Source organism: Talpa occidentalis, unplaced genomic scaffold (assembly GCF_014898055.3).
Source record: "Talpa occidentalis isolate TD23 unplaced genomic scaffold, MPIMG_talOcc4v2.1 talOcc4.8, whole genome shotgun sequence".
In the NCBI taxonomy this organism is placed as follows: domain Eukaryota; kingdom Metazoa; phylum Chordata; class Mammalia; order Eulipotyphla; family Talpidae; genus Talpa; species Talpa occidentalis.
This window is the reverse complement of record NW_023605194.1, coordinates 9,602,298-9,628,642: the sequence shown is the minus strand read 5'-3', so window position 1 is coordinate 9,628,642 and position 26,345 is coordinate 9,602,298. Positions and strand designations below refer to the sequence as shown.

Below are 26,345 nucleotides of genomic sequence, written 5' to 3'. Positions count from 1 at the left end.
CATGAGGATGGCCCATATCAAAAAATGTGAGCATGCAGAGAAAAAAACCCTCTGTACATTGCTGGTAGGACTGTAGATTGATCCAACCCCTATGAAAATCAGTGTGGAGGTTCCTCAAAATATTTAAAATAGACATACCATAGGACACAGCAATTCTACTCCTAGGTATCCACCCAAAGAAATCAAAAACCCTAATTTGAAGGGATATATACTCTCCTATGTTCACTGCAGCACTATTTACTTTTGTCATATTATGGAAATAACCTAAGTGCCCAAGGATAGGGTGCATTAAGAAACAGTTTACATGCATGATGGAATACCACACAGCTATTAAAAAAAAAAACACAACACAACTCCTACATTTGTGAGCACCTGGATGAAAATGGAAGGGATTATGCTAAATCAAGTAAGTTGGAAAGACACTACAGGGTGATTTCAATCACAGGTGGACTACAGAGGAACGAAACAAAGGACCAGACAAAACTAAGCCAAAACCCCTAGAAATATGACTGCTGAATAGAAGCTGCTAGAAGGGGAAGGAGGGTGGGAACAGGGAAAAGTGGGGAGGGAGCCCAGTGGTCCATGGTAAAGGACTTTGGTTACTTTGGTGGTGGGCATGGTGACATACATCTGAGGATTTAGTCCCCTAAATCATATACAGCATTGTAAACCAATAGTACCTCAAACCTATTAGAATAAAGGTCAATCTCTCTCTCTCTCTCTCTCTCTCTCTCTCTCTCTCTCTCTCACACACACACACACACACACACACACACACACACACACACACCCCTTGGAAGTTGGTTACAGCTATGCCTGAATATGCATATCCTATGTGAAATTTTACCACTTCATGCCAAAAATAATTGCAGTCCAATCTTCAGCAGGGTCAAACAAGAAGTAACATGTAAAGTAATTTTTAAAATGTACAGTGTACCTGAAGCCACAACTTCATATAGTAACTCCCGGTTAGTAAAGTATGCGTTTTCCAGGTTGTTTCCTGCTTTCCAGTTCCTTCTCAAGCTCCAGGTTCCTGAGCAGAACTGTATTTCCTGATTTTGTCATGTGCAGAATCCAAAGTTGCCAAGACTGGGAAAGCCAGCAGTCGTGGGACCTGGCCCCATGCAATGAGACCAGGTCTGTCCCACATCACGGATCTGAGCACAGGGTTCAAGTCAGAGAAGAGCAGAGACCCAGGGCTAAGTAGAAAGAGACTGCAGATTCAAGAGGCTGCAGGAGCAGCATCAACTCCGGTCTCGGGACTCCGGGCCACTGGAGTCCATCTCAAGTCGGGAGGTGGCTGAGGGGGCCCTGGTGGCTTCCTGGGATGGCTTTCCAAGCGCAGCTGTGGCTGCTTCCTTCTTGCTGTGGTCAGGCCTCACGGTCCACTCCAAAGGCCTGCAGAGGCTCTGAAGAATCTGTGCATATACCTGCACACATGCGTGTTCATGGGCACACACACTCACATGCCATTTCCTTTAATGGAAAAACCTCACAGGAAAGCAAAAGTCCCATGCTGAAAACTTTCAACAATCAAAACAGATTTGTGAAAAAGACGATGATTCTACTTTTCACAGAACCCTGTGCTGTGACAGTTGCACAAACCTTGTGACTATAACAAATCACTTTCAGGGGGGAGTCTGTGGTGGGTAAATGATAAAGACCTTGACTTAGAAAAGATTTCCTGGCCAGGGCTGTGCGTGTCCTGGTGGATGGCTCGATTCACAAAGACAGATTCGGGACCCGGATCTCCCTTCCAGCAGCCACCTCCTCATCGTCACGCTCACAGGCTGCTGACCACGCTAATGTCATGTGCTGCTCCTGGCAGGCCACCCTCCGTCCACCATGTGGGAAAGGCCAAGCACCCTGCTCTTAATCTCCACAGGCCCGGAGGAGGAAAATCAATGTAATGACCCATAAGAGGAATTTGCTCATAAAGAAGGTCACCAGGCACCTCCAGTTACTTGCTGGCTCCTTAGGAAAGAAAATACCATAAAAATCTATGAGTAAGGTGCAACCCCAGGCTCCATTAATGCACGTGGTTTGGGGAAGAAAGGTGAAGGCACTCATGCTAACGTTTTCTTCCTCATGTCTGTCCACAAACTGCCCTGGCTACAACCCAGTGTTTGCTGAGGCTCTGCAGGCCAGCACTTCCTGAGGACACCAGGGGCCCGAGTGCAGCCCAGCACCACAGACAAGCCTATCTGTTAGCAACACGTCGAGAACGTTGTTGGAAGATGATTTCTAGCATGTCTATGGTATCGTCAAGGCCCATTTCATCCTGAGTCGTCAGTTGCTAAGTGCAAACTCCAAGCTGCACCTTGAAGTCCATGTGGATTCATAAATAAAGATGACAAGCCCCTTGCTCCTGGGAAACATGCTGTCCCCTTCACATTAGGCCTCCCGCCTAATGTGGGAGCAAGGCTAGGCTGCCTCGCTTCCCAAGTGTCAGAGAGCCTGGGCAGAGCTACAGAACCCAAACTCACAGGCCCCACTGCCTTTTCAGTGGGGGATATGTATGGTATATCGTGACCACAGGGGATGGAGGTCCATAGGAGCCCCTCAGCAAGTCACAGGCCTCTCAGCATGTTGCCCACCCGACCCAGGCTTGGAACTCAAGTAAACCCCAGTGGTCTGTGGCTTTGAGTTTCATCTGTCTCTCCAGCACCCAGGAGACGTCAGGTGTCAAATGCCACCTGGCCATGGACAGCATGTGCAAGCCCTGGCCACAGACGTCCCTGCAGGTTCCCACAAACACCTTGGTGATGCTCTTCACTTGTCACCTTGCTTCCTGGTGGAGAGGTGTGCAGCCCAGCACACACTCAGGTGTACCTGGCTGCCTGATCAGCCTGAGGCAGGGAACAAAGGACAGCCACCCTTCCCGGCCCTTTTGGTCACAGCCGTCTGCTGGCCAGGACAGAATGTGGCTAATTCAGGCTGACAATAGGTGTCCCTCATCCTGGCTCCTCTTCACTGGACTGAATTCTCTGAATCCATTAACCACAAGACGCAACCTGGAACTGAGTGCCTTTCCCTGGGCTTCAAAATTAGCAGCATCGCTCGAGTTCTGCATTTTCCATTCACCCCCCCCCCAAAAAAAATCTAATGCTGAGCCAAAAAAATCTCAGATTGTTTTGTTTTTCAGTATTTTTTTGTATAACCAATTAGTCTCTTTTGTGCTCTCCGTCCTGCTTTGGTTTGGGTAAAAGCGAACAGCATTTAAAATGAAGGCATTGTTTATTCACAAATCAAATAAGCTCCCGACAGCTGCCCCAGTGGCTTCCTCATTCAGTTAAATTAATGCCCAAGGCCTCAGGGTGAACAGTCTTCTGGGGAGAATGTGGGCATTTATTTTCAGATTCCCATTCGGTGTTAGGTCTTTTAATGCCAAATCCTATTTAATGTACTTGTGTTATGTTAAACTGTGTGCAAATTTATTCTATGGACTACTTGACAGAATTCATACTATTAGAGTCAAATACGATTTGCACTTGAAAAATAAGATCTTTACTTCACTTGAAACAGCAGCAACCCAATTTCTGGGTTTAGCAGAGGGGAAGAGGAATCCTCCGAAACTGCCCCTCATTTTCCTCCCAAGACCACCCTTGGAAATGTCATTTAAAAGGCCTGCAGGCATTGTGTTCCTCACCCAAAAAATTTCTTGGGAAATTTTAGTATGTTTCTTATAAAACCTGCTGGTTTTATGAGATGTAACCAGCACGCTTTCCAATATTAGACTTTCTCATTCTACCTTGTGAGGGAGAGTCAGTTCTTAAGAGCATGTTATTGAATTTTATAACTGCTCCTCAGATTCTGTCTTCTCTGGAAACGCTGGGTTTCTCACTGCTTCTGTCTTGAAATCTCCGAGTCTGTGGTGAGTCTCCTCAGAGGTTCTATGTCAAGCGGACGGCCCTGCCTTCAACACCTCCTGGCCGTCGCAGGTGCCTCAGGAACACTCCCAAGAGCGACACTCAGAGACTCTGTGTGGCAATATTTTGTTTTTATCACTCAACCATCCTTCTCCTATCAGGGGTCATGTGAAAGGGCTTTAAATACTCCTGAAACGCTTGGCCCATTTCTCCTTATATGATGTGAAGGATATCCCCAAAGAGAAACTCTTCCTCAGTCACAGGGCCAGGCTACATGTAGAGCCAGGAAGGGACAGAGCTGGTTCAATGATCCTATGCAGATGGGGATAAAGGAGCATCCTGGAGCCCTCGGTGGCTTTCTCAGGCTTTTATTGAGCTTTTACAGGTAGAGCAGCAACCTGGTACATGGCAGGCAGGGGTGCCGGGGGCCAGCAGGCCTCCAAGCCCCCCGCAAGTCTTCACTCTGGGCTTCTCTGGCATCCTTTCTCCCCTACACTTCAACTCCCATGAAATTGAATTTTCTGCCCCCTCCCGTGGTGATTCAGGGCTCTCCAACCACGGCCTTAACTGCATTTTCCTTGGTCCTGGAAGTCACGTCTAACCAGGGTAAGTCTGCTGGATTATTGCGCACATGTGAGATTTCTAATTATTGCTTCGGTCTTTGTCTCGGTCTCATCTCTCCATCTTTATCTACCTCTTTGTTTCTCTTTTTCCCTGTCACACATGTCACTCATCCCACATAGCCTGGGGTGGGGTGCAGGGGTGTGGAGGAGGGGAGGAGACCCTGTGGCTACCCACCCCCACTACCTCATTGCTCTCAGATCTCTGCTTACTCTGTGGGGCTCTGTCCCTTCGCTCTTACATCTTCAATGAATCTCTCCATAAAGTCCTTTTCTGTGCACACAACGTTCAGATCTCCTTCTAAAAACACCTTCTCTCAGATCCTCAAATTGCCATCAACTGCCAACTTCACTGCTGTACAGTGGTGTCCAGCAGAGACCCCCACTTCCTTCACCCACAGTTCCTCCCGTTTCTTAAACTCTGACTTCAGCCATTAACTACCATGGAATTTCCTCCTTTGAAGGATCCCAATAATTTCCTCCATGAAAATCCAACAGTGCTTTCTAAGACATTTTTTTCTTTCATCTTCAAATAGCAGAAGACCAGTAAGTGTCTACTTCTTCCTGAACCTTTCGCTCCCTGACAGCAACCTCTCTAAGTATTCCTAGTTTGCCAACTACTTGTCAAGCCTTCCCCACATCAATGCTTTGACCGAGAAATTCCTTGGTCTTGAGCTTGTCCTCCCCATTGTCTCCAGCTGCTGGACTCCTGTCCATCATTGCCATCCAGCTCTGCGAGGACTGCCCTTTGCAACCTCCTGCTTCCTCCCCACAAGCAGCCGCAAAGCCTCCTCTCTCACAGCCCTCTCCACCTTTCTGTTTTATGGTTATCTCTATCCCCATCACCTGTCCCCGGCCAGGCCCCTCCACTTGTTGCAGACAGACATTGTCTCAATCCTCTTAAAACCTCTCTGATTTGGCCCAGTGCCTAGGACGTAATGCCAGCTGAATGCTGAATGTGTTCATTTTCAAAATTAGTCATAACAAAGTCATTTTTTTCTCTTGCCACTTCCTTTGTTAGACTCTCATCTGTTACCCCTGTTGAGCCAACCACCCAGTCCTTACCGCGCAGATGCAGCCAGAGAGCATGTTTAAGATGGAGATGCCCATGTTCAGTCCTCAGTAAGCTGCAGCAGTTGGGGGAGGTATGTCCAAGACTGCATTTTTACCAGAGTGTGACCAGGCCACACTCTGAGGAGTGCTTTGTGTCCATAACCCTGATAGAAACACTGCTCCTAAATACCCACAAGAGCTCACCTTTGGGTGAGATGCAAAATTCAGTCCGGATTCATGAAATTCTTTTTTTTTCCCCCAGATTCATGAAATTCTTAATTCTTTTTTGAGAATTAACGCTCAAAACTTGCATGGATTTTTTTTTTTTTTTTTAGTTCAGACAGGTAAGTGTGATTGTCAATCAGATCCTGGGTGCACCCCCTTCCAGGCTACCATTTACACAGGTCTCAAGAGAGGACTGAGGACAAGACAAGGAAAAAACAGCTCCTGGAGTTTTCCATAGGGTCAGAAGACAAGGGTTTCTGGAGCATGCTCATCAGTTCCCTCACTGTGTCACCTTGGGCCAATATGCTTGGGGAGTTTATCTGTGGCCTTAGAGCTAGGCCTGCCCCCTGGAGTGCTGCTTCCTCCTCTGTCTGCCTGCTGTTGGGATACCTTCAGCTCTGGCTTGCCCTGCCTGCTCACCAGGCACTGAGGGGCAGGCACTGGGACTAGCCTGCAGAAGACAAAGCTCCCGCACCTTCGTGTCCATGGTGGGCAGGCAGATCTGCAGGGGTGGGGGTGATGAAGGGGTTCTCTCAAAGTCCCCAGAGGGCCTCCCGTCCCTGTCAAACAGAGGCTGTGGGCTGGTGCTGAATCTTTCGTGTGTATTGGCTGCTGCTAGGGTTGTTTTATTCATCATTACTTTTATTTGATCCAACTGTTTCTTGAAGCCATCCACAACCAGCATGCAGCTTACATGCATACCAGATTTTCTTTCAAAAATAAACCCCGCTATGTAAACAATCGCTCAGTACTTCAGAGCACTTCAACAGCTTCCTTTGGAAAACAAAATCCTAAGTGGGTTCCAGATGGGACAGTGAGGTGTACCTGCCGCTGGGACATACGGCAACTTCACAGGGCAGGTGCCAGTGGCTGGGGCCCTTCCCAGCTCCCTGGCCAGCCTTCTCTTTCCCCCGGTCGCTGGGCACCCACTCCCTGCATGTGTCACCCTCACCTCACCTCCAACTCCAGGACACAGGACTCAGTCCAGAGCAGAAACAAACTCAAACTCACCCAGCAGCGCTGAGATGCGCCAGGTTCCATTGACTTTCCTTCTTTCCCCTTCCCAAGACTCACCTGGATCTAAGCTTTATGACGTGAAAGAGGAAACTCCTTCCCCCAAAGCTGATCTGATCACCTGCTTATCCAAGGCCCCTGGTCAGCTCACTTTAATGTTAGGAGGACAAGCTCACCATGGTCATTCATGAAGTTTCACTGAGCACATCATGCTATGGATTCCAAGGACAAAGTACTGAGGACAAAGCCAGGAGAATCCTCGACTATTGTTTTCAGCATCTACTAAGTGTGTGGCCCTGGGGGAGTGGGAGCACTCACAGAACTCTCTGGGCTACACTTCTCACTAGTCTCTTCCTTTACGTACAAGTTCTTCATTGAGCTGATTCACTTAAATACCTGAAAAATGACCTGTGCACTCCGGCAACTCAACAGATGGGGGGATCCATGTGCGGAGGCATTCACCCTACTAAACTCTTATCGTTTAGACCAAATCCAAGGAAACCTGTACCTTGTTTGTGATTGCCTGCGCTAGCAGAAGTCTCCTTCACCCCCTCGCCTCTCCCCACCCCCTGCCCTTACACATTTAAAATGCAGGCTCCCTACCCCAGGGCTCCTGGTTGCTCCAATGCATATCTGATGATAAATTATCCATATTCTCCGGGCTTGGGGAATTTAGAGTTAGAAGCTCAAGGAGACGCAGAATTCTGTTCTCCAATAGGCCCTGCTTTTACCAACATGATCTCAATAAATCAAATGAAACACACTGTACTGTTTATGTAAATTTAAGCCTATCAGTTGATTAAACTAGGCTCAGATAAGCAAGCAAACCTCAAGAGTCTCCAGGACGAGAAGGCACCAGACAAAGAGCTTCCCCTGAAAGCTTATCTTGTTCTCTGGGGACCTTGGTTTCAACAGCTGCTGTATCCTTCTGTCTGAAAGTCCTGGAAGAATTAATTCTAAATTTTAAATAGTCACAGGACACTTGCTTTTGCTAACACACCCTGGCCAGAGCTCCGGAGTCATCCTCACATTATTCGCAGGCTAATCTTTCTACGTTTAATTGTAAGAGCTGTCAATCAGGAAAGCCTCACTGTCTCTCTGACAGTAGGGGCTGCATCCTATTTCCATGTACAAAGACACACAATGAATCACAGGACTCACTAATCCTTTAAGAGTGTTAGAGGTCCCCCGGGACTACTGGAATGAACACAAACCCTGCCCTGTATTATGCTATTTCCTACTAATCCTAGGAAAATGAATGTTAATTTATCATGAAAAAGGGTTAATTATGCATTTATTTCCGACGTAGGTACATGAGATCAGGCTCAGAAATAATACTGAGTATCATTCTGTTTTAAATGAGGATTCCAGTTTAAGCGTTTTTATCAGACAGACTCTAAACTCAGAGCAACAGTGCAGAAGAAAAAGAGTGGCCGGGTAATCACAAGACCCAACTATAATTTTAATTAACCTTCTGATCCTGCATAAATATATTTTGCCTTGTAAAAATCTGTAATAACATCTATTTCAATCTCCTCTGCTATTAGTTATTAAATTGAAAATGGATGCCTAGACTGATTTGGCAAAGATATTCAAGAAATTTTTTCCTTATTCTCTCTGGTTTATTAAAGTAATAATTTGTAGCATAAAAAAGTTCTCTGATGAAGTAATTTAGTATAATTAAATCAGCAGATTTATTAGGTTCCCGGAGTCGCACACACACAGCTGGAGGGACAGTGGCTGTCAACAGACGCTGAGACAGAAGCTCGTGTCAAGGTGGCTCTCCCTGAACATCCCTGCCACTTGGACCAAGGCTTATCCATTTCACATGACATCTCACACCGCTTCTGAGGTTCTGGAACTTTCTGCCTCTTCCCTGCTCACCAATAAAAAGGAGACCTCCAGAAACAGGGTTGGGGGAGACACATAGAAGCTCCCAACCCGCTGGTGGTGAGGACTGTACAACTCTGGAGATAGGGGAGTGGTGAGGCTTCTACACATGGAAAGGTGAAGCTGCACCCCAGAAATATATGTAGTATTATAATCAATAGCATCTTATTAAATTAAAAAAAAAGAGTCCTCTGCAGGGTCTGTGTTGACAGGGGCAGGGACAGGTACAAGGAACCAACACTCAGATTAGCCCACAAAGAACCATTTCCTGTCCCAGTTTGCTATTTTCTCCTCTTTTCTTCTCCTGTGTCTACTCAGAACCCCCAACAGCTCCATTTTGAATTCCTTCCTTCTCCTGAGGATGCCTTCAAGGCTTCTGCCTTGCCTTCCCTTAGCCTGAGAGCCCCTTGGAAGAGGCACCAGGGAAAAAGGTCCCTGAGCCAGTCTGCATCCTTATAAAAGCTTCAGAGTTCTGCTGGAAGAACAGAACCATCCAGATTACTCATGAATCTTAACAGACCGTGTTGCCCCTAAACCCTCGCTCCTGACAGTCGCCACACCAGAAGTGGCAGGTCAGATGAGGGAGTGATAGTCATCTCAGTGTGTCCAGAGAAGGAAGGCAGACACAGAGACCGAACACTACAGCACCACCTACTCCTGCTGCCAGGGGGAGACTGGAGGAGCCCTAGACATAGGTAGCAGGCGGGACACAAAGGATTTCAGAGGAAGTGGCACTTGAGTTCCACCTTGAAGGAAAACAGTTTTAGGGCGGGCTGCTGGGTAGAAGAAGAGTAGGCTCGAAGGCAGGAGGCCACAAAGGGGCTGGCAATTTGGGAAAATTCAAGTTGTTTCCAGCTGGCCTAGAGGGAAGGGTGCATGTGGGGAGAAGGCTGAGAGTTGTCAGGGGAAATAAGGAGTTGTAGGACCCAGGCCAAGGGGTGAGGACAGCATCTTATAGGGCTGGGTGGTCACTACCGGAGGGTTTCAAACATCATGCTGGAGAAAGCAGACCCATTTGCTTAGATGTGCACTTGAAGATTTCTCTGGAAGCCGTGAGGAAATCAGCTAAGAAAAGACCACTGAGAAGGCAAGCGCCCCCTTGTTTAGCTGTCACAGTCACCAGGGGAGTGAGGACACAATACTGACATGGAAACATCCTTAATGCACTGTAGCCACCTTGCAGGGTTTACTTTGAGGGAGTCAATATCAATTTTGATGTAAAAATTCATGTACTCACATAACAAGCATCTGTGGGGTATATTCTATGTGTCTGCTATGCAATACAAATATTTACACTGAAAATTAGAAATTGTTACACCATCACTTACATTTATGCACGTTAAAAAGCACTGCCTTATGGCCAATATGACCTCATCTTTATCCTCAACTTCACCCTCCACCAAGCAGCCCTCACAAACCTGCATTCCTGGGGACAGATGTGTGGGGAGAGTGCTTTGCCTAGTGTCTGAGCTCACGCAGCCCCTAATTCCCTTAGAGAAGAGGGTTGATTGCAGTTCTGAGGTTGTGTCTATTGGAGGCATAATTAGCAGGTCTCCCATTTTACAGATGAAGAAACTGAGGATCAGAGAGTCAGGTATCATATTAGCTCATCAATGGAACTGAGATGAAATGCCTGCCTTCTAATCTCCCTGGTGCAGTGATTTCTCTTTACTGTGCTGTCTCTGACATGAGGCCTATTTTATATCTTGATCCTCGTATGATGAAGAGTCTACCTACTGTTCTCACACAGCTGTCTTTGCAATAAGTCTGCCCATTCCCAAGCAAGCCACAAGCTAGAATGCACCCCCAAGGGATTCAGAAAGGCTCCTCTTCTAAACTGAGGCATAAAATCTGATTTTTTTAATAACAAAACATTGCATTAAATACCCGCCTGAAATAGAGCAAGTTTGCTATAACGTGTCTGTTCTTCTGGGGCTAAACAGAATTTTTTTCAGGTGAAAAAACTGAGTCAGTGGCCAAACCTGCCAACTCTGATCTTATCCATGAATTAGGTTACTTTTAAAAAAATGGAGACCTCTTTGATGGCATAAGGGTTAAGTCTCAGTGCTATCACTACTACAGCCTGAGTTCAATCCCCTGCGAGGGAACTGACTCTCCTGTCTGGCTCGCTGCTCCGCTCGGCAGTGTATTTCAGTGGATCCGCCTGTTCTACTCCCCACTCTATATCTGGTGAATCCTCTCAGCACCCCATACCTCTGGCCTACCCCAGTTTTTATATGCAAAAAAAAAAAAAAATGAAATGAAATGAAAATCCACCAACAAAAAAAAATCATTTAACCTTTTCTTTGAAAACTTCCAGAAAGTGATTGTGTCCTCACGTGCTAAACTACGATTCCAGTATGTACCTCATCTATATGAATCTCCATGTCACCAACAGCCCCTTTCAGACTCAGCTGCATCTGTATCCCAGGAAAGCACAGCTAAGTGAAGTCTCACGAACAAAAGAAGCTAATTTCGTGAAGCTTCCAACGAGTCCTCTCCCCACGTTCTTCTCCTTAATAACCTATAAATTTTAGTCATGAGAATCATTCTTCAGTGTCTAGGCCAGTAAAACTCTTGCTAAAAATCAATAGTCTGCCTACTTTTAAGACTTCAACGTGTTGTCAGGCAGCCGAGGCCTCTCTTTATAAAACTCCATAATGAGCTAAAATAGATTTGATTCTAGAAATCAGAATTCTCACACTAATAGGCTTTCATTGGAAAAGGTTCTCGTAACTGAGAACAGACTACCAAATGGGGTAGATTTTTCAATTTTATACCTTTGTCCATAAGTGCTAATTTCTCGGTGGAACAGATGGATAATATACTACTAGAGACTACTGAAACCTCTAGTCACAGTTCTGAATTATTAATTTAAAAGGTTATGCACCAGTGCTAATATAAATTATCTTTTAAAACTATCTATATGGGTAACATTTTAATAAGCTTTGAAACATGATTTTTCTCTCGATGTTGAAAGCAAAATATAATATATAAATGACTCAGAGAGAGCTATGGATTTATTGTATTTTTTTTCCAAAAGGCTTGCACAACCATTTCCCATAACTGATGAGAAAGCCCCAACTGTGGGTCCGGCCTGCAAATACACTGTCCTAATCAATTTAAGGTGGCAGGTGCGCCCCGATCCCTCTATCCTAGGACTCCAAATGAAATCTCTTTCTTCCGCAACCTGTTTGAAAACCTGCCCACGGCATTCAAGCTTCACCTGAGCATGCTGCAGGGAAGAGGCAGGATACGGTCAGGTCCCAAGGGAAGCAAATAAAATACCAACACTGCGGCAGTCTGCAGAAATGTCAGGTTTCCTCCAGGTTAATAGCGTTTGTTCTGTGCCTTATGCAAAATGCACACTGGGCTTTATCCTCAACGTGCAGCCATATCCTTGGGAAAGAGGACGACATGGAGGAAATATGTGACTTCTTTGCTGTCTAACTACATGCCAGCTCCAAACGATGGCTTGACATTTATCAGAAAGCCTGAGCAAGAGGAGCCCAGCAGGCTGCTTTCAGCCAAGGACAGAAGAAGAGAAAAAAAAATGTAATTTTAGATTATCATGCATAGATCATTAAAGGACAAGGCGAATGCTGGTTGGCTTTAGGATCCTTGCAGTCCTCACTTGGAAACCTCATCCAACATTTCCTTGCTGGTTTGGCTTTGTGTGCTACAACAGAAGCTTCAGGAAAATACTCAAGGTAGTTGGTGCAGGCCCCCTCCACCCTTTGTTCTGCCATTGTCCTACCACGGGGACACATGTACCCTCATCCCTCACCACGGGACTGCACCACAGTTACAAAACATAGCGGTCAATGTGGTAACACACAGGAACAATTCAGTTACACTGGTTTTCAAAATCAGGGGAAAATGAAAGTCATCTTGGTTTTTCTCTTTTTATGTTCATTGCCTTATTTTCCAAAGGGACCTGCCCATTTCAACTTTGCCGGGTCTCAGCATTAAGTCAAAAAGCAGGCCTGCGCGCACGTGAGATGGCCTTCCCAGCTGGCTACCAAATGACCTTCGTTTAGCATTTTCCTAAAGGGATTTGAAAAAAAAAAAACACTAAAGTCTGATGCAGGCAGACTGTTTCCACCACAAATAACCCAGCACATGTACTATTTGTTTTTCAAAGATGACAAACAAAATCTTTAATTTATAAGCAGACAATATCAACCAGTTGCCTGTTTTTTTTATAGACATCCGGTGAATCTTAAAGCACATTTTCCACAAACATAGGATGGTCTGCAAATATTTACTAAGATCCTACTATGTGCCACGGTGCCTGGATAGATTTTGAGCAGGAAACAAATAAAATATATGATTTCACACATTTGTAGACTATAAAGGGAAGAAAGCAATCAAATAAAACTAAAACAAAGCCTTAGATGGGAAAACAAAATGGTGGCCAGAGAAAGGTGAGGGGATCAGTGGTAGGTGGTGAATGAACACTTGGTGGTAGGTGTGGTGTAACAGATACAACGGAGGTGAGCACCTGTACCCCTGACACCTGTCTAGTGCTATACACTGTTTCCCCCATAAAGAGAGACCAAAAGTATGACAGCATGAAGCATCAGGGAGGTAAGACAGAGTGTCTCCATGGAGAATGGTTAGCATTCCAAATGCAATTCCTCCCGCCATCTCTCCCTTCTTTTTTACTTCCTTTCTTTCCATCCATCCTCATAACCAATAATGTGGAGGACCAGGAACTACAGTTACAAAGATTCCATGGCAGCTCTCAGGAAGTTAACTCCCACCAACAGAACAACAGACAAGGACATTGTCATTCACTGTCAGAGAAGGGACACTGAGCTGTGTCTTGAGGATGAACTATCATTCACCAGGAAATCATGGTGGACAGCGACCAATGGACACCCAACAAAGCCAACAAAGCCAGATATGTAACACATCTGACTCATCCAGGGGAAGGGAAAGTCCAGGGAAGAGGAGACCAGAAAGAAGGATGGGGGTCTCACTAAGAAGAGCATCACAGGCTCTGGTAAGAAAGGGGGGCCTCCAGCCACAAGGGTCATGCAGGATCCTTCAAGTAGACAATTACTGAGCACACCCATGTATTAGGAGGGTGACCCTAGTGACAGCATGAAGAGCAGAGAGAGTGGCCCATCAGGAGGCTGTGCAATGGCCCAGGCAAAACCATGAGGACCTGGACTAAGAGGGACCATGCCAGAATGGAAATGGAATTCGAGAGAAGGTGCAGGGATGGACCTGAGGGAAAGGATTTGAGAAGGACCCAGAAGGTGGAGTCCTAGGCCCCAGTGGAGGTCCATGTGCTGAGCAGAGGAGGGACTGGAGGAGAAAACTAACTGACCTCAGGCCTGGAGGGGCCAAGGTGGCACTAGGAAGCATAGAAGGGGGCAGACCGGGGTGAGAGCCATGACGAAGATAAGGAGGTGGAGGGAGAAACATCAGGAATAAGGTTCTGGAGCTTGGGAGCTGGTCTGGGCCTGAGCTGATAATTGTCAGAATGGGAGGTGGGTGATGAGAGCAAGCATGGGGAGGGAAAGAGATGCAGCATCTACTCCCATCTCTGGAGGAACATAAGCCCGGCCAAGAACATGGTGATTTAGCTGGGAAAATAAATCAGTTGAACAAGAAACAATAAAACGACTTCCTGGATATCTGAGTGATATCACTAAATTATCCTAGAACACCTCTACTCTTCCTACTGCCAGTAAATGCGAAGCCTGCATGTCGGGCATCCCGAAGACAAAGCCAAATGTCCCAGCACCTCAGCTGAGAGGGAATCAGCCATGACGCCCAGGCTGGCTGCAGCCAAAGGCAGGAGGCCCTGGCCACCCAGACCCACCCAGGCTGCCTCCCCACTAATGGGGGGTTCCCACACTCTGCCTCATTAAAAATATGCACTTTGGGGCCTCCCCGGTGGCGCAGCGGTTGAGCGCTGGGTTGCGAAGCTGCCCGCGGCCTCTGCGGCGCCGGTTCGATCCCCGGCTGCTCCCCGGCCACCGAAGGAGGATCCCACATGGTGCGCAGACCTCTCCTGCCACCCGCTGCTCCCCTCAGCAGTGTATTTCAGCCCTTCTGCCTGCTCTGCTCCCCGCTCTGGCTCTGGTGAATTCTCTCACCCTCCCGCGCTTCTGACTGTGCCCAGTGCATGTATAAACAAAACAAACAAATATAATAAATAAATAAATAAAAACATGCCTCTATAAAAAAAAAAAAAAATATATGCACTTTGCTATTTCTTTATAAAGATGCACATTAGACTTCTGAAAGGTACACTTTGAGAAGCAGTTTGGCCTGCAACCTGAGGTTGATTGCACACCGATTTGGGGGTGGCTTGGTTTCTTCCCAATGAGTAGATCATGATATTTTCAAGTAAATCCAAACTGTAAGTGCAGGGCTCTCGGCTGTGCCAGAAACCCTTCCCTGGAAAGGTGTAGGGTAGGAGGGACTTCCCCTCCCCTAAACTCCTAGACTATCTGCTGTTGGTACCGTCTCGCACATTCACTAATGAATTATTGAGCTTATTATTATTCCATTGTCATTTAGTCAGATGTCTGGCTTCTTAAGACCGGGTTGAGTTTCCACTTTTCTGTATCTTACAAAGCAGGTACTCAAGTAAGTACACCACTTCAAGAACCTAATTCGGCAGTTTAGGGACACAACCCAAGCAGGGTTTTAAAATTGGGCGCAGGAGACAGATTCTCATCGGATGAGTAACCGCTCTAAGAATTCCGTAGGAGGAAGCAGACGTGTGCAGCGGCTACCCAGAAAAGGGCAGTGATTAATTCCCACCCCGGGACGCACTCGTGCTAGTGATGGCAAATGTGCTCAAACCAAGGGGGTGAGTGGGATGAAGGAATGGAGATGCAAATAGGGGTTCATCACCCCAGCCCTGCTGCAGACTGAGGACTTTCCCTCCCATTCTGTTAGGCTCCTTCCCGAAAGGGTTTTTCTTTCTGGGACACTAAGAGAAGAATCTGGGTCCATCCTTGCAGTCCAGGAGACCCCAGAATGCTCCATAATGTAGATGAAGGACACCTGTCTGCAGGAGGCGGGGCCCCGACCCCCAGCCAGGGCCCAGCTCTCCATCTTATCCTCCCCTGCTATGGCAGAGAGTTAGATGTAGAGGGTTGCACGGGAACATGGGGTTTGGCCAGCCCCAAGCAGCTTCCAGTCCAGATGAGAAGGTCATGTATAAGCCCATGGCTAAGCAATTACACTCTCAGTACCAAAAGGTTATATTCTCAGGATTTTATTTGATATAAACCATGGAACCTAGAGTATGTGAGGACTTGACATGTAATAATTAACTCATGATGAAAACCCTGTGAGGTAAGTACTTTCATCACCATTTTACCAAAGAGGAAGCTGAGGCAGCTAGTGGTCAGCTGACTGGTAAGTGGCAGAGTCAGGATTTAACCGAGGCTCTTCACTATCACACTGCACTGCCTTTCTCACAAAGACAGCACAGCTGGGCTGGAGACGGAAGACAAAGCCAGCTCCATAGGTCCATAGTCTGAGATAATGGTCTGACCTTGGCCTTGGAACAATGGGTAGACTTTTGAGAGGAAGTGAGGCAGGGGGATGTCAGAAAGAGAAGCAGGGATGCACATATTGCAGACCTGGAGTAAACTGTCTGGAGCGTGGGGAGACAGTCTGGGGAAGGAAGACGGATGGTGTGCGGGGCACTCAGGGCTGCCTCTAGTGGCAGCTGGAGGTGACCTGTCCCCCTCTGAGGCTGTGAAGAACCAGCAAGGTTTGGAGCCAGTAGACACTGCATATAAAGGCGCGCATATTATGAGTACAGAAAGGGTACAGTTCTGAAGGCCCAGGGGGTGTCAGCCCAGAGATGAGCCCTACACACTGTCCCCAAGAAATGAGACACAGATCGTAGGTCACTCACCAAGTCGACCTTGCAAAGGAGACATTTTCTTTCCTACACTGTGAATCTTATACCTCTGGCAATCCACAATTTGTTAAATGAATTAGATTCCTTAATAATCATTATTCCAATCCATGCCAGTCAGCAAATATTTCCTTCCAAACAAATACATAATTAATTCAGACTACACCGTTTTGACTCAAAGGTTTTAAAAGTGCCTGGCTGAGGTGAACAGTCAGGAAAAATAATGGTATTTCCAAAGGAAAATTCATACATAGTTCAATTTACAATATTGTAATAAGACTCTGCGGCATAAATTCCAGCACACTGGACAGAAAACCTATTTGTGTAGCGTGTGAGAACATAAATAAAAGCCAAATACTTATACTGTCCTCACAAATATGAAATTTTCTTTTGTGAATCTACGCTCCTTGACACATATTCCAAGAAAGTTGGGTCCCATGATGAATATTCTGGCTTGAAGGTCTTCATCAATATCAACTCTCTCTCATCATTCAGTTGCTAAATAAAAAGGGCGGTAATAATAGAGTAACAAATAACAGAATGATATAATTAAAGTTATGTATCAACTTTCATTCAACACTCAAGCACTACAAATTTTGTCACCTACTTCCTAACTTTTTCTCCCAACAAAACTATCTCATCTTTACTTTGGAGCTTCTATACCCAAAACTGGCCAATCACTGGTCTCTCCATAGTTATTTTTCAGCTCCTTCTGTCTTCTTCTTCTGTTGTCTCTCTCTAAGCACACTGTTTGGGTTTTGAATTCTGAGATAAGAGCTTCCTTTTTTGTTCCAGTGGGAGGCAATGTTCCTTCCGGACTCCCACGGCCCCCTCATCAACCCCTCCAAATAATGTTCTTCTAGACTCTTTGGAAAGCACATCTGCAGTTCTCTTTTCAAAAATCACCCTTTTCTGAGATCTCTGTTTCATTTCTGAATAGTTTTTAGACCACTTACAGGTCCACAATTTTAGCAAGGAAGGACTTTGGGTTCAGAAGTCCATAATTTCTCCTCCTTCTAAATCATCACACAGTACTGTCATCCATAAATAATATGTTTTCTAGTAAAGAGCTGATTTTGATGAAGCTCTTGAGGTGGATGATAATAATGAACTGAAATAAGCCCATTGGACTCCATTTGTGAGAACAAAGAGGCTATTATTCTTAAGCCTATAAGAATAATAACGCACTCATGATCTTCCCTTTGCTCTAGTGTGTGGGAGGCACTGCTGTCTCTTGTTGATTCAAAAAAAGCAGGAGACAGATCAAAATAGTCTGTGAGCAAAACCATATGTACAGAGTAACAGGGTGTGGAAAGTGCCATGTAGGAGAAGCCAAAGGTCCGGAGCCCGGCCTCTGCTCAAGGACAGGATGAAGGCTTATCACCAAAGGACACAAGAAAACCAAGATTGCTGGCATAGAGGTGGAAAAGACACTGGGCCAGAAGCTGGGAGTAAGGCCTGGCTCTGTTATGGACCTGAACATATGTCCTGGTGCTAGACAGTTATACGACACCTCACCGCATTATTGGTGCCTTTTTCCTTTGTCCCAAGACTTTATTAGAAAATTCCTTCAGGGCCTCCCTGGTGGCACAAGGGTTAAAGACAGTGCTATCAAGCTATCACAAGCCACCGCAGCATGAATTCAGTTCCTGGCTGGCCAGGGAGCAACCCACATGGCGCAGCAGACCTCTCCAGCCTCGCCCGCTGCTCCCTTCAGCAGTGTATTTCATTAGATCTGCCTGTTCTGCTCCCTACTCTGTCTCTGATGAATCCTCTCACCGCCCACACACCGCCCCCCCCACACCTCTGGCTTACACCCTAGTTCTTGCATGCATGCATAAATAAATTTTTAAAAATTCCTTTAGTAGAAGGTATGAACCAGAAGGTATGATACACAATCATAAGGTCATCATTAAAAGTCTTGTGTGGGAATGGAAAGAAACTGAACAAGCTTATAATACGATCTCATTTGTATGGGAGCATATACATAATGGAATACTACTCAGCTCTAAAAAATAATGAAATATTTCCATTTTCAACAACATGATGGCTGGACCTTGAGGGGATTATGCTATGTAAAATAAGTCAGAAGGAGAAAGACAAACACTGTAAGATTTTACTTATATGTGGCAGATAAAGAAACAGCAAATGAACAAAAAACAGACTCAGACACAGAATAGTGGCTGCCAGAGAGAAGTGAAGCCAGAGGCACTGGCTAGAGGAAGCTGATAGGTTGGTGGTGGATGGTAGCTGACTACATATTGAATGATGAGTACAGTGTGGCATATAGAGTTGTCAAGGGGATTAGCTAACTATGTAAGTGAAACACAGTGTTGCAAACCAATATAACCCATTAAAAAAAAAACTTGCTCAAGGATACACATATTAAACACAAACTGTATTTGTGAACACAGATTAAACAGATGTGAGTGGAGATTGAAGCAGGGCAGAGGACAGAGATGGGAATGATGGGGGGAAACCTAGATAAACCAAAAATAGGAGTTGTCCTTCTGTCAATGCAATAGTATCCCATAAATCAAGGCGGATGACTCACTGATCAAAAGATATTAATAACAAACCAGCAATAACTTTTTTGCTGGCTCTGTATTTTATTTTGGAAGTGTAAAAAGAAAGTGTGTCTTACATGTTTAGCTAAAGAGCAAACAAGCTTTAAGTGGCAGAGTTTGGACTGACATGGCTTTGTCTGTAAGTGCTTTCTTGCCCCCAGCCCCAGGAAGCCATGCCAAATTAAACAAACACATCCAAAGGTTGCTGAATCAAGCCAATCTTGATTCAGTGGCCAGTAACATTCCGTGAGCCGCACTGGGGAAGCCCCTAGACATTGAAGCTGGTTCCAACACAGATCAAGCTGTTCCCTATCCTCAGAACTGGAGATGAAGCTGAGGCAACAAATCACCATTTGCCTCTTGTCTCGGTTAACCCTGCTCAGAACCCTACTCATCCCATTGCCAAGTATCACAAAAGAAATGCAAAGGCCCTGCCATTATCCCCTTGTCAGAGCTGATGGGGGCAGCAGGCAGCAAGCAAAGCCGGGGTCCAGAGATATCATAATGATGTTCACTTTCAAGTCTGAGAAACTGAGCCATCCAGGAAGACACCCTCGCTTTCCCGCATGTCCAGCCAAAAGCAGCCATTCCTTTGTGATGACCCAACTGGGAAATTTATCTTTTGGAATCAAGGTCACCTGATTGCATTCCCAGATGTCCAGCTGGACAGTACATTTGCCCTCTTTTTTGTCTTTACCTTCCCGACTTCTTCCAAGTCTTGAGTACTGAAGGGGAAACACATTCTATCCCTACAAGTTCAATTTCCTTTTCTTTCACCATTTCAAAACCTTCTCACAAACTTTCTCCAGAGAGATAAGCAAGGAATTTTTGCCTACCGGACCTGTGGCTCAAGGCTGATCCCCTCAGATAAGGCCTGGAGTACAAGGACATCCCTCACATTGGGAGGTTATTCCCCATTCAGAGAGCATCCAGTTGGTCCAACCCAACCCTAACATCTCACAGTCACTGAGTGCAGGTGCCTGTGTCCACTGACCTCTTTAAATGCACATGTCATGTGACTGTCCCCAGGACTGCTCTCTATCACATCCATCCCTGAGAGATCTGGGCTCTGAGAGGCTAATTTTCTCAAGGTCAAGATGGTGAATGTGTTCATTGGTTGGTCTAAAATCATGCTCCTTTGTCCCAATTCCTGCACCAAGCAGGCAGAGCCCAATGCATGGAAGGCAAAGTGTTGATATCTGGCCAAGAGATAAGGGCATGAGGGAAGCACCAGGTTGTTCCTTTTCCCAGATCCCTCCTCTCCAAGAATAATCCAGGGCTCTTGCAAGTTGAGAACCACCCTCCATTCCTCTTGCTCAGTCACCTACTCTCTGTCCACCTCATGGAGTCTTCCTCAGAGAGCTCAACAGAAGCTGATGCTCCCTGACATAGCATTCTGGTGTCAGTTCCTCTGTGGTGAATAGCATACCAGGGCCCCCTATCGGAGCATCACTGCCTGTCTTTGGGTCCCCAATTCTGCTCAAGCTACCTGAAGGCTGGGAGAGTGTTTGCTCCTCCTCAGCCTCCCCAGAGACATGTACCAAGTTCACTATCAGGACCCGGGAGATACCTGGGAAAATGCTCTCTGCATCACCCACTCCCTCCCTTGGGAAATTTACTAGACGGAAGGTCACTGCCTTGGCCAGAGCTTGGGAGCACACCTGCTGGCAGCTGAGAGTGCTTCCTGAGGCTGCATGGAACATATCCCAATGCAGTGCCCACCCTTCATCCTTCCTATACTGTATGCCATGGGCCCCCACAAGCAGTTTTCCTAACCCTCCAATAACCAGCTCATGGACTCCCCAGGCTACATACCTGACAAGCCCGCAGGTGGCTGTGGGTAGTCCCTGTTCAGGCGGGGTCGGCAGGGTTTGGAGGCAGATGGATGACATCTCTCTCCAGGTTCACACACCAGCATTCATCTGCTCTCCCTGTGTGCAGAAATGCCTCGCGCACCAAGCTGAGGTCAAATGACAGCATTTCCCTGGAGAAGCAACATGTGCGCCTTCCCTAGGCCTGGCCGGACTTGCAGCTCCCGGCTACTGTCCCAAACCAAGCTCCCAGCAGTACTGAGGTGGCTCCTGGCCAATGGTGGAGGCCAAGATTCTCCCAGATGCTGAGCTCCAAGAGGAGAGGGCAGGCCACTGGGCTCCCTGGTGGGCTGCTCCTGCTTCAGCTGGAAGGCCTCTCCGAGGAGGTCACAGCAGAGAGGGCAGCCCCACTGCAGCCTCCCTGCACTGCTTGGAGGCTGGGGAAGAGTCTCAAAGCAGGAGGTCCAGGTGAGGCAGCCTGCAATCACTGGGGCTCCAGGCTGCAGGCAGCTGGGGCTTCAAGCCCTGGATCAGGACCAAAGCGATAGCCTGGGGGGCCTACACCCTGTCCCCAGGGGTCTGCAAGTCCCAACAGAGCTCCCTCTGAATTCACACTGACTCCTTCCTCTCTGGCCTATCTCCCCTGCTCCCTCACTCATCTCTTTAGGGAAGATTTTCTTTAAAAGACATCAGGGGAAAAAATTACCATACAAAACACAACACAACAAAACAAAAACAAACAGACAATTATAAGCCAGAGACATCCTGCAGGGGAGGAGGGAGGAGCACAGGGGACTGTGGCGATGGTGCAGGGGTGGGTGGATTGGTGAAGGAAATTCTATGGGGACTACACCTGAGCGGGGTGGGGAGGGTAGGGAGCAAACATTGTTTAAAAATGAACCATGGGGCCTCCCCAGTGGCACAGCGGTTGAGCGCTGGGTTGCAAAGCTGCCCTCAGCCCCTGCAGCTCCGGTTCGATCCCCAGCCACTGGGCGAGGGTCCCACATGGCGCGCAGACCTCGCCTGCTGCTCCCCTCAGCAGTGTACTTCCTCAGTCTGCCTGCTCTGTTCCCCGCTCTGGCTCTGCTGAATTCTCACCCTCCCGCGCTTCTGACTGTACCCGGTGCTTGTATAAATAAATAAATAAATCTTAAAAATAAAATAAAAACGAACCATGATGTAATATATATATATAATTATATATATATATTATATATATATATATATATATATAAAGAAAAATGAAAAAAAATCACCTGCACACACATTCCCATCTCAGAGTGGGCTGAGCACCAGCAGGACAACAAAGGCCCCTGTCCCATTAATGCTGCTGTACCTATTACTGTGCTCGCCACAACTTCCGAGAGCAGATTCCCCAAGTTGATATGGAGGCTGGACTCCATGTACCTCGAGGAAAATTGCAGATTTGACCCTTTTCATTTTATTTTCCTTTATGTGGGGAAGGGGCTGAGATTGAGGGAGGAAGGCCAAGGGCCATTTCCTCCCGGACCTGGGAACTCAGGATCAGCCTGGAGCAGCTCTTCTGTGGCTAAATAAGTAGCTCAGCTGAGGACCCAGAATTGACTCCCCAGGTCTGAGAGGGCCCCGCCTCACCATGGGTGGCTGCAGGCCCAGGCCTGGGCAAGAGGGAAGCTTCTGGTGCCCTTAAAACAGTCCTGGGCCACCTTCCCTCTTTGCAAATAGGTCTGTAGCTTAGCAGTGATGAAAAGTGACACCCCCTCCACCCCCTGCGGAACTAAGTGACAAGAGAAAAAAGCCACATTACTTCACACAGGAGTGGTGGCAGCTCCTCATTACTGATGCACCAGAGGCGAGGTCTTGCCAACAGCCAAATGAGCGGGGTATTTACAAATGAGGGTGTGCAGCACCGTTGATTGGCTTGCCCGTGTGTCTGAGACACCCCACAATTCTGAGAGGCCAATCTCTCTTTATCTATGTAAGTCAAAGGGGAAAGGCTCTTTTTAAAAATAACCCACATTTAACATTTAAATGCCATATTGTTTCCTATCCAATTATCTCTGTACTCTGTACACAGACTGGAAATGCTGAATGCTCATTTTAAGTGCCATCTATCATCTGCTTAATTAATCGCAAGCAAACTCCTATTTGCATTTCAGGTGAATAGAACATAAAAGAAATGAGATTTTCCTGGCAAATGAAACTACTGTATTATCAGAAATATGACTTTCTTCCCCAAAGAAGCACAACAATTTTCACTGCAATTCATTTCTCAAGCCCCGTGAGTCTTAAGCAAATTTAAGTGCTTTTTCCCCTCACAGGGCGTAAGCTAACGTCCACTGCCTCAAGCTGTACCCCGAAAGCTGTAAGGTGATCTATCTGTTCTCACAGGGTCACTTCTTGGTCTTTTTCTCAAGAACCAGTAGTGTTCTCAGGAACTTTAATGTCAAAATTTGGTGAAGTTGTCGCATGAGGTTTTTCACAGGTGTCTTCAGTATACTGTGCTGTTTAAATGATCAAAGCCTTACATTTGAATGGGAGATGGGGTTTTAAAGGCAACCAGGAATAAACAAAAGATGGTTGTGATAGTTGTATTAGTTAATAATTAGGGAACATTTTTTTAAAAACCAAGTATTCTAGGACAAAGATGACCTTTTGTGCATGCAAATCTTCTGGGGGTATGCTATATGTGTTGATTATTTTTTCATTCATAAAATGAATGGTCTGATGGCCAGAGACCTGGGGTCCAGGCCTGTGTGGCCAGCATCTCCAGAGAATTTAGGGATCCCTAATGTGACCTTCCTTCCGGCAATTTTCTCCTTCACACAATGAGTAAGCTGGACTCTGACCTCAGGGAGGCCCCTCTAAGCCCTCGGCCTTATTCAAGAAGTTAATTTCTTGTCTTCCAGACCTGAAGACAGCTATCTTATTTTTAATGTTAATAAAGTCTAATTAACATGATAATCTAAGAGTTAGTGGCTTGGATAATTCAATGAAGGAGCTCATCCAGAAGGCATTTTATCTCAACACAAGGATTGACTTTCTGCAGAAGATTTTAGCTTTTAATTGTGTTTTATCTGGGATGATGTTAAAATCTGTTTACCTTCTCTGAGCACACTGAGACAGAGGGACTAGAGCAAAGCAGTCTAGAACACTGTCAGGTTATAAAGGGGGGTGGGGGGGAATCTGAAATCCAAACCTTTGCCGAGAAAGGTCTATGTGAAGACAGTACAGACTCTAATAAGAATGGCAGCATCGAGTTAGCATTTATTTCTGAAGGACTCAACACAGCCACACACATGAAGGCATGACAATTGTTGGCCAAGCCCAGAGACAGAGATGTCCTCTCTATCCCAGTGTTTACTGAGCACTTACTATGTGCTAAGCACTGTATCTCCAGCTATAAATCTAATTTCTAATCCCTCTTAATCTTATAAGCAGCAAGAAATAAATTCAAAATTTACATGTAATTATACACAGATAAAAGAGAAGAGGGTGACAGGTAGAATACAGGAACTTAGAAGGGGGAAAGGGATCACTTCAGATAGGACAGTTTGGGTGGGGTCTCTGCCAACAGAGGTGCCCATGGGGGCTGAGATTCAAAAGAATGAACACTGGCTTCCCTGCCACAAAGGTACTGGCCATGTAAGCCAGTCTCCATAAGGCGACAGGGAAGAAGCTGGGCAGAGAAGGATGATTCTTTCTGTACATGCAACCTAAAATAGCCAAATTTGCAGACAAAAACTAGAAGGGTGGTTCACCAAGGACCAGGGAGGAGAAGAAAGAAAAGTCATCGTTGCGTGGGTATAGTTTCAGTTCAGGATGATTAGAAAATTCTAGAGATGGACAGTGGTGATGTTATAGGGCAGGGAGAGGGGCAGCCCAAACCCCGCAAACCTGCCTATTCTAAATGGGTTCTGCCATCCGCCACATCAACACAAAACATAGGAGACTTTAATGGGAAGGAACTTTAATAAAACTAGGAAACAATACAGGTAAGAGTCTAGTTTCTAAATGAAGCACCCAAAGTTACCCGTCCCCTCGTGGGTAAAAGTCCATCCAAATGGGATTGGCCCAGAACAAGGCCCCAAAGCCTGCCACAAGTCTAAAGCATCTTCCAGTGGGGACCCACAGAAAAGGGTCACAAACAACCGGACAAGCCCGGAAGGAAAAGAGCAAAATCAACATCAAGATAAAAGCTGCCATGGTCACCTCCCCATGGGTCTCACCCACATCTGTGTCACCCAGTCCACGACCAAAAGACAAGCGCAGCTTCTTCACGTGTCTCTAGGCTCCACGCGCCTCCTCCAGGTCTCCTGGCTCCATCCTGCTTCCTTCCTCAGTCTCTTTTGCAGCTTCTCCTCTTCCTGCTCAGCTCCACCCTCCCTTGGGTGGGGCAGGGAACCTCCCCCTTTCCTGGGGACCACCCTGTTACAGTGATAGTTGCACAACAGTGTGAATATACTTAATGGCATGGAATTGTCCACTTAAAAATGACTTACATGGTCAGCTGAATACATATATTACCCCACTTTTTTTAGAGATGGTGGGCAGTTTGGGCATTTTTAATTTACCTGAACATGCCTCCTAGACCAGTTAATGAATCTGTAACAGGGTGGTCCCCAGGAAAGGGGGAGGTTCCAGGTTCTCTGACAAGGGAGGGTGGAGCTGAGCAGGAAGAGAAGAGGATGCAGAGAAGACGGAGGAAGGAAGCAGGATGGAGCCAGAAGGAGACCTGGAGGAGGCGCATGGGGCCAAGAGACACGTGAAGAAACTGCACTTGCCTCTTGGTCGTGGACTGGGTGACACAGATGTGGGTGAGACCCGTGGGGACGTGACAATGGCAGCTTTTACCTTGATGTTGATTTTGCTCTTTTCCTTCCGGGCTTGTCCGGTTGTTTGTGACCCTTTTCTGTGGGTCCCCACTGGAAGGTGCTTTAGACTTGGGGCAGGCTTTGGGGCCTTGCTCTGGGCCAATCCCATTTGGATGGACTTTTACCCACGAGGGGATGGGTAACTTTGGGTGCTTCATTTAGAAACTAGACTCTTTGCCTTTCCTGTATTGTTTCCTAATTGTATTAAAGTTCCTTCCCATTAAAGTCTCATGCTTTGTGTTGATGTGGCGGAGGGCAGAACCCTATATAAAATAGGCACGTTTGTGGAGTTTGGGCTGCCCCTCTCCCTGCCCTGTAACAAATCCTTCATGAAAAATCGCCTTTGCCAAGGGCCTCCCCGGTGGCGCAGCGGTTGACCGCTGGGTTGTGAAGCTCCCCACAGCCTCTGTGGCGCCGGTTCGATCCCCGGCTGCTCCCCGGCCACCAGAGGAAGGTCCCACGTGGCGCGCAGACCCCCTCAGCAGTGTACCTCGGTCCTTCTGCCTGCTCTGCTCTCCGCTCTGGCTCTGGTGAATTCTCTCA

The 26,345-nt window shown here is 46.7% G+C and overlaps 1 protein-coding gene across 6 annotated transcripts in view; it reads right to left on the bottom strand.

The window, feature by feature from the left end:
- Positions 1-26,345, bottom strand: part of GFRA1 (GDNF family receptor alpha 1) — a 202,963-nt gene that overhangs the window by 92,063 nt on the left and 84,555 nt on the right. The window contains exon 1 of one of the 6 annotated variants that reach the window (XM_037496784.2): positions 20,954-21,196. The exons of the other annotated variants lie outside the window; for them this stretch is intronic. Coding sequence (XP_037352681.1) covers positions 20,954-21,056 — 103 coding nt within the window. The 5' untranslated portion in view covers positions 21,057-21,196. Of the gene's footprint in view, positions 1-20,953; positions 21,197-26,345 lie in introns of those variants that run through there. 6 annotated transcript variants of the gene reach the window in all.